The sequence below is a fragment of the Lentinus tigrinus genome (assembly GCF_003813185.1).
Source record: "Lentinus tigrinus ALCF2SS1-7 unplaced genomic scaffold L226scaffold_39, whole genome shotgun sequence".
NCBI lineage: Eukaryota > Fungi > Basidiomycota > Agaricomycetes > Polyporales > Polyporaceae > Lentinus > Lentinus tigrinus.
In genome coordinates, this window is record NW_027137948.1 from 104,597 (window position 1) to 112,639 (window position 8,043).

Consider the following 8,043-nt stretch of genomic DNA (forward strand, 5'->3'; position numbering starts at 1 on the left):
GCAGTTGCTATGCTCGCAGTACCTCCTGTGCAAACTCACGATCGCATGCCTTCATCTGTGTCTTTTCTCTCATTGCGTCCCCGAGATGGGCGCAACAGGGAGGAAATACTCTCTGCCATATGCCTAGTCACGGTCTTCCGCTCCCCCACATCATTATCTTTCGTATCCGCCAGCGCTGGTACTTTGTCTTCTGGCAGCTCCAGCGCATTCTGCGTCCTGTCTTTCCCTCAGGACTTCTGTGCTTCGGAGAGAGTGCGCGCACTGCCGTACTCATCATAGCTCCGTCTTTCCCGGAGTACCTGTCGACTCCTCTTCGCCGCCTCAGTGTCGCGTTGCGTGGCTGAGGAGCCGCAGGGAGCTCGGTGCTGCTAAGAGAGTGCAATCAGGTGGCGGCGTGACTGCCTCAGTGGATGGCTTTGGCGCAGCGTCAGGTTCTCCACCTTAGAGCCAAGATCCGGGCTGAAGGAGGCGAATCTGTCAGCGCCGCATTGAGTTGCGATCTCTCGTCAGCTTGGGACATCCTCAGACATTGACGCAGATCCTCGCGTCCTTGGGTGTAACCTGCCTTCTCGGGTTACGTCTTTCGCAGTTGCTATGCTCGCAGTTCCTCCTGTGCAAACCCCGATACTGACCGCCTCTTCCGCAGACTGCGACATCAACACCTACCGCGTGCTCAACAAGACGATCATCGTCCTCAACTCGCGCGAGGCCATCGAGGCCCTCTTCGAGAAGGAGGTCGAGCACTACTCGGACAAGCCCGGGCGCAAGATGGCGAACATCTCCGACCTGATCATGACCCTCCCGTTCATGAACACCGGAGACATCTTCTCGAACGCGCGGAAGCAGTTCCACCTCGGCATCGGGCCCTCGGCGGTGCACCAGTACGACCGCGACTACGAGGCGTCGTCGCTGCAGTTCGTGCAGGCGCTCGCGAAGGACCTGCAGTGCAAGAACCTGGACACGACCATCGACGACTCGCTCGGACACGTCTTCCTCAAGGTCTCGACTGGGTACCACGGCGAGCAGACGGAGACGATCCTGCAGCAGATGAACAAGCTCGCGCACTTTGCGGCGGACGTGCTTGGGGACAAGTACCAGATTTTCGACATCATTCCTTTCCGTGCGTGCTCCCCTTTCTTCCGCTGGTTCGTTACTGATGCGCATTGCAGTCTCGTGGGCACCGACGTGGCTCCCGGGCATCGGCCAGAAGGTCAAGTACGGCGAGCAGTGGAAGAAGCAGCTGCACGAGACGGCGCAGACGACCGTGAGCATCATGCAGCAGAGCAAGGTGCGCTTCACATCGGGTCCACCTCTGCACCCCGGCTGACTCCCGGACAGGAGCAAGGCCGCATGTCGGTGATGGCGCACGTGTACAGCGCGGAGGACAAGGACGACCGGTCGAGCATGATCGCGGTGACGATGAACGCGGGCGGGATGCTCGCGACCGAGTCCGCGACGCTCACGTTCCTGCTCGCGATGGCGCGGTTCCCCGAGATCCAGAAACGGGCACAGGCCGAGGTCGACGCGGTCTGCGGCGACAGGCTGCCGACGATGGCAGACCGGCCGAACCTGCCCTTTGTCGACGCCGTGCTCTCCGAGGTCCTGCGATGGGTGTCCATCGCCCCAGTCAGTACGTGCTCCCCCTTTTGGCCGTGATGCGCCGCTGACGAGAGCTGCGGCAGTCGCACGCGAGGTGAACGCCGACGACCACTACAAGAGCTACCTGATCCCGAAGGGGGCGACGATCATGGCGAACAACTGGGCGATCTCGCGCGACGCGGAGATGTTCCCCGAGCCCGAGAGCTTCCGCCCGGAGCGGTGGCTGGACGACGCGGGCAAGGCGCTGCGCACGGACGGGAGCCTGCTGCACCCGATGAAGTTTGCGTTCGGGTTCGGGCAGCGGACGTGCCCCGGGCGGTACCTCGCGGACGCGCTCCTGTTCAGCCACTACTGCCACATCCTGAAGGTGTTTGACGTCGCGCTCCCGCCTGTGGCGGAGAACGCGAAGATTGCGGCGGACGAGAAGATGAAGGTGAAGAGCAATGGGGCTGCTTGGTGCGTTCTTGCGTGCTTGGCATCTTGAGACGTGGCTAACGTTCGCCTTTGCGCTGCAGCCGAGTCGAGGAGGTGTATGTCACCCTCGCGCCGCGCTCGGAGGCCGCTTCGGCTCTCATCAACCAAAAAGCGGACGCACCGAACGGGAAGGCGAACAGCACTGCGTCGCACTAATCACTCTATTCTACTCTTCATTACCACACGACTACTCACGCATCTCAGCATCGTCATGTACCGCCACGACTTGGTTTGATTTTCGTACTTCACGGTTCCGAATTTACGCACATAGTATCTAGTGACAAGTGTACTGTACTCCTAGTAGACCCGAATGACAGCAGAGTTCTACGACGGCGGCGAGATGGATCGACCTGCGAGCCGAGATGTCGCTTGTGCCGGCGCATCACGATGGTTACACCGCGAATATGTTTGGTAGGTGCTTGTCTCGAGAGTCGAGATGAAACTTCCGCGGGCAGAGAGGGAGATAGGGCGAGTTTGGGGCTGTATAGCACAGTGGGACCATTCGCCGACATGGTGCGGCCGATGAGAGGGCTGTATAGAACAGTAGGAGTGTCCCGGGCCGCCGACATGGTGTGGCCTGGGTGCTCGACACGGCCGTCTGCATGCTCTCAACATGTCGTGTCCGAGTTCTCCTGTCTGCAATTTTCCTTCTATGTGTGCACGATTAGTATGTGCTGTATAGGGTGTACCAGACATACAGTCCGTGCTTCAGACCAAACCGCCATTTCCTGCAACGAGCAAAATGCGGAAATACATCAGTTATGCGGAAATAAAAGACAAACAATGTGCAGCTATCCCCGGAGGAAAGGCGGTAACCAGGTGCAAGTTACCGTCTCCAAAGAAGCTCAGCGGACGCCGCCCGGGTACCGCACAGACTTCCGGCTGATTGGGTCCGCTTAACCACACATATGATGGTTGCTGACAAACTGTGTGTGGGCCCCGAGACCGGAACAATTATTGTGCCACACAATCAAACCACAGACGAACCATGCGACCAGCAGACTCTATGCATATTGCAGACTACAGTGCTGAACTAATGCCTAGGTGTCCCCACACTCACTCCTCACCTCATCCTCCTCGTCAACCTCATCCAATATCAGCTTCGGGGTAATTGCGCCGACCATCCGACCCTTTTTAAGCGGCAGTCCAAGTGGATTCGTCTTTGGACGGAACCGGGCGAGTTTCAAGTCGTTCCGAGGGTACGGGCCCCAGCAGTGTGGTGCAGGAAGCTTGACCGGCCGGCCCGGGAGCACTTCAAGCGGTCTGCGCCGTGCGAGATCAATGTGCGCAGCATCCGCATCCTCGAACCGAAGCTCCCCACGGTCCCAGAGCCCGGTGAGGAACTCCATCACAGGCTCGCCACCCGGGACCCTGCTCAAGTCTCCAAATGGAATGTCTGCCCATACCGGCCATCCGACAATGCGGAGATGGCTGCGGATGACGACCGTGTGCGCATAGCTGACTATGGACCAGCCCATCCGCATGTTCTGCCTCCCGGTGTGCTCCGCTATGCATGGAAACACGACTGTCACGAAAAGCACATAGCTATGAAGTAGATGAGTGCGTACCAAGTTTCCCCCTGATCTTCTCTCGAAGCTTTGCTCGCAGCTCAGCAAGACGGCTTGAGTAAACAGGCTGTAGCGGCTGGTCGGCGTGACTCTCGCATTGAGTGCTCGCTGGGTGCATTGTGCGGAATGCTCAAGATGCGGACAAGTAATGTGTTGGGGCAGGCAGATGACCAAGAGGCAACAGATGTTAGGGCAAGAATGGCAGTAAGTCCAACGGGAAGCAGGACGAGGAGCGTCGAAGTGAGAGGATTGTGGTGATACAAGGGGCGTTGGCCGTTTGAGTTGTCAGCGCCCCTCGATCGAGTTGGGAAAGCGATGATGGAGCTCTCCTCCGGTGCGCTACCTCATGAAATTCACACCGTAATCACTGTATTAATTTGAAATGTGAACTGAAGACTGCAGCTATCACGGCACAGGGTCGCATTCTGGCAGTCAACATGAGGTGAGACGGTCACACGGAAATGGAAGACTTATGTCACAGCCAGGATACACTCGCCCCATACTGCACCGGTTGTTGCTCCCCTCTGAATCTTCCGACCATATCAAATTCCCACTGGATGTCGTCGCTATCCTCTGTCCACTCACAAGCCAACCTTGAATACCGGCAAATCTTGCCGGGATCAAAGATCTATGTCATTACTCTTCCCGCAAGCTCCAAGGTCGCGTTTACAAAGTCTTACACTCAGACATGCACGAGTCCGTACCAGACTGTGGCCGGCACACCCAGAAGCTGTATGTATCATAATCCATGCCGCCGCAGTGTCAATTGTCAAAAATGCGTACCTGTAATTGGTAGCCAGGCAGCGACGAGCATCAGAAGACAATATTCAGCTCGCTTGCTCAGATCCAGGGCAGCAACGTACCAAGATGGCGGTGGATGGGGTCACGACGGTCGGCTTGTAGTTCTGAGTTCCGCTTCACAATGCGATGGAGACCATGCTCTGAGCCTCCATGTGGTACAAGTCGATCCGAGTCCCGCTTTGCAGGCAGACTCTGTGAATGTGCGCTCTCGACGAGCCGTGCTCTTGAGAGCACGAGACCATACAAAGCGACAAGCTGATAAATCGGACAGAGTAAGTAATGATTGCAAAGAGACTCGAGATTGAGACGACTCGGAGACGTACCGGGTACTGGATAGCGACTCTCTGCCGGTGGGAACACTCACAACTCGCAGCGAGGATCCGATTGGGCGGGCTCACAATGGCGCAGATGGCAACCCTGTCGAGCCTGGTACCAAAACCAGGTACCCGGAGGGACTTGTGACCTTGCGACTCGGAATGAGCATTGAGCGCTGCTGCGAGTGTGCACGACAACACAAGGGAACCGAGTGAAACAGGCACATACTTACCGCTGACCCGGGAACTTGCAAGCGAGTGGAAACGGGCAACCACTGGGATGCGGAAAAGCGGGCCTTGTCCGGTGAATGATTAGCTCGCAAGAGTCGACGGGCCGTTGTGGTCTTTGTACCTACTCCTCTCGATAATTCGAGCCTGTACAATCATCTGTAGCCCGGTGAGACAGAGAACAATTGAGCTTGAAGCCTGCGCAAACAGCAAAGAAACTCAGGAGCGATGTACCTACAAGTCAACAGCCCGCCGGGCTGGTACCGGCACAATCTGTCCGGATCGCTCAACCGTCATGCCTGGTAGCCGACCGGCTCGCAACTTGGACCCGGAGCTACAGCACAAGTCAGCATGTGCCCGCAACACAGGTGAAACAGGTACGTACCAGGAAGCGAGTGAGTACGGCCACGGCCTGTCTCTGCGTACCAGCTGGGTTCCGACATATTGGGCTCGTTGTCGTGCACATGGATACCCGGACGAGGGCTGGAAGACATACACAAGGAGTAGAGTGAAACAGGGACGGGACACACCAGGCAGCAAGCGACCGCGATCAGAACGCAATCATCAGAAGCTAACTTAGGACTGGCGACGTCCGAAGTACGGACTGACCTGTAGTAACACACCGCGCATGGCACCGAAACGCGGTGCAGATGGTTAAGCCGTCGGCCGCCCTTCGCGTACTTGCGTGGTGACGATGGTGACGGGTTAGTGTGTGGCTAGCAAGATGCAACACGGGCGCCGTGCCCCGGAAGGGACCTCGTCCGGGGATCGGAGTGGCTGCTGGCTTGTGCGACGCGTCAGAGCGATCGCGTCAAGTCCACGAACGGCCCGAGGAGGGGCACGGGGCGTATATAAGGTATGAGGGGTCCGTTCTCTGTGTCTCCGTTGTCGCTGCTCACGTCGTCCTTTGACCACTCGTCTGTCGTCATCTCGCGCTCGCGTCGTCTGAAGGATAAGGCGGTGCGTATATTCCTGTGTTACGGTACATGTGTTCACTCACGGCTCCGCTGTCCTACCTAGTGCTCTTCGTTCTGCGCCGCCGGGTACGTTCTCGTTCTTCCCTGTACACGGACTCCGAGGCTGACGTACTGCTCTTGCTCTTTAGTACACACACTTGGTACGATGCGGGCTGCGCGCATGGCATAGTACGCGCGAGGACGGCGTACAGTCGGATCGTGAGTACGGGAAGCGGAGACGACGCGGACTTGGTCTCGGGAGTAAACACGCACCGGAGGGGGGATGCAGCCGGCATGCGGCCGACGTGCGCTGCGCCGCCGGCTTGCGTGCATGTCGGTTCTGGTAAGGTTGTTCCCGAGCGGCGAGCAGTCGAGGCGACGTTCTGTAGCTTTAGGTGTACCAGCTGCATGTCGGCCGAGACTCTTGACTGCGTTGTTAAGTGGACAGAGGGGCAGAGTGGCGGGAGCAGAGTCGGAGACGACGGGGAAGTTTTCGGGGTCAGTGCTTATAATACAATGATGTTGTCGTGTGTATGACATGCGTAACTCACCTTGCTTGGCACGGAAGAGGACGGCGACGAGCGGAGAGCACTGCGTCGTTGTCGAGAAGATGCGCGACGGTCGGTCTGAGAAGGGGGAGAGTGTTAGCGTGAATGTCGGCTGGCTGATAGCCTGCGAAGAGACTCGACGGGACTTGGTACATACCAGCCAAGCGAGAAGGGGTGCCGGCCCACGGCTGTGATCGATTGTTGTGGCGTGCAAGTCGACGCTGTCGGCGCAGTAGACAGCGGTCCTGGTACGACGGCGCTGCTTGTCCAGCCTGAAGGTGCGGATGTCGTGAACAGAAGGCCCTTGGGAGCCATTCCGTCGAAACTTACGAGAACAATCTTGAGGTGCGCATGCGCGGCAGCCTGCTCATCCGTGATCCTCTTCTCGTTGTGGAGCTCGTTCACGAGCCCGGGTCACTCTGCGCGGAAGACGTCTGCACCCGTGAGCGACGTGTCTCCGCTAGAACACGAGGGCGTCGATGCGCTCCTTGATCATGTTCTGTGCTGCGGTGAGGCGGTCTTCGCGGGTGCGGAATGCGACGGAGTGTGCAGTACCGATTCCCGAGGGATCAGGTATCTGAAACTCTTGCAGAGGGTCGCGTTGGCGGTGGATACGGGAGGGAGAAGAGGAAGAGGAGACGAGGGATGGACGCACCTCGTGTACAATAGATGCAGTTGAATGAACGTACCTTTGTGCCCGCCGAGAGTAGTCCTAGAGAACACGAGGGTGCCGCCGGTTGAGGTGGAGAAAGAAGTCGGAGAGGAGGGTAGCATGGGAGGAACAGACGGGCTTCTGGGCGACTTGGACGATGTCCCGGAGAGCAATGGAGGGGTTCGTAGTGTGTGCGAAGGATAACGCGCGTCGAATTACGAGGACGGAAGTGAGCATAAGGTTTCGGGTACGGTCGTTACGCGGACGAGGAGAGGTGGTACGGGCGATATGGAGCAGGGGGGAGTAAGGATGGACTCACCTGTGCGCAGGACAAGTTGGTTGATGGACGTACCTGGAGCGCAGTGGTGTGCACGTTCGTTGTATGTGGGGATGCGACCGCGGGAGGAGTGTTGAAGGCAAGAGACGGACGCGTCGTGAGGGAAAGGATCGAGTGCGCGAGGAGGAGCTGCACGAGAGCCGTGGCGAGAGAGCGGTGACGCCATCGCGCGAGATGGGATCTGCACACGCGCCCATAGAGCCAGCCAATCGCAGACGCGTGGCTTTGGTCTCTGCTCCTCCTCAGGCTGTCGATCGACCTCGCGCTGCTCTCACTGCTGGCGACCGCGGAGCTTCTCTATCCGGACTTCGGAATCGGACACAGTCCTGGTCGCTCTTCCATGCAACCACTCTCTTCGCAAAGTTCGCGTCCACCATTCAGTTTATTCTTGTCGCGACCCCGCAATCTGGGCGGGCTGCTTTTGGCGTGAAACTTGGATGGACGGACGGCTGCAGATTGCGTTGAGCGGCGACCCTAAGCTGAGCTAGGCACTGCCATCCGCCCGAATCAACCTCCGAGCATCATGTCACCGGCCCCTCCGGCGTGAGCGTACTTAAGCTCGTCCT

General features: G+C 58.3%; 3 protein-coding genes across 3 annotated transcripts; 2 read left to right on the top strand and 1 right to left on the bottom strand.

Annotated features, from left to right (window-relative positions):
* The first annotated feature begins 661 nt into the window (after window positions 1-661).
* L226DRAFT_493207 (cytochrome P450) lies at window positions 662-2,404 on the top strand. The gene is made up of 5 exons (XM_067677425.1): window positions 662-1,120; window positions 1,170-1,288; window positions 1,339-1,630; window positions 1,674-2,055; window positions 2,115-2,404. The coding sequence occupies exons 1-5, from the start codon at window positions 769-771 to the stop codon at window positions 2,227-2,229; spliced, it is 1,260 nt and encodes a 419-aa protein (XP_067530784.1). The 5' UTR covers window positions 662-768; the 3' UTR covers window positions 2,230-2,404.
* Window positions 2,405-3,122: 718 nt separating this feature from the next.
* On the bottom strand, window positions 3,123-3,839 carry L226DRAFT_493209 (uncharacterized protein; the record flags this gene model as incomplete). Its single annotated transcript, XM_067677426.1, has 2 exons — window positions 3,642-3,839; window positions 3,123-3,580 (listed from the first exon to the last, which is right to left on the bottom strand). Coding segments are annotated over exons 1-2 (576 nt in total), but the record flags the coding sequence as incomplete, so codon positions are not given.
* Window positions 3,840-5,924: 2,085 nt separating this feature from the next.
* L226DRAFT_232668 (uncharacterized protein) lies at window positions 5,925-6,446 on the top strand. Its single transcript, XM_067673105.1, has 2 exons — window positions 5,925-6,027; window positions 6,090-6,446. Exons 1-2 carry the CDS (start codon window positions 5,971-5,973, stop codon window positions 6,285-6,287), a joined length of 255 nt encoding a protein of 84 aa, XP_067530786.1. The 5' UTR covers window positions 5,925-5,970; the 3' UTR covers window positions 6,288-6,446.
* Window positions 6,447-8,043: the final 1,597 nt, after the last annotated feature.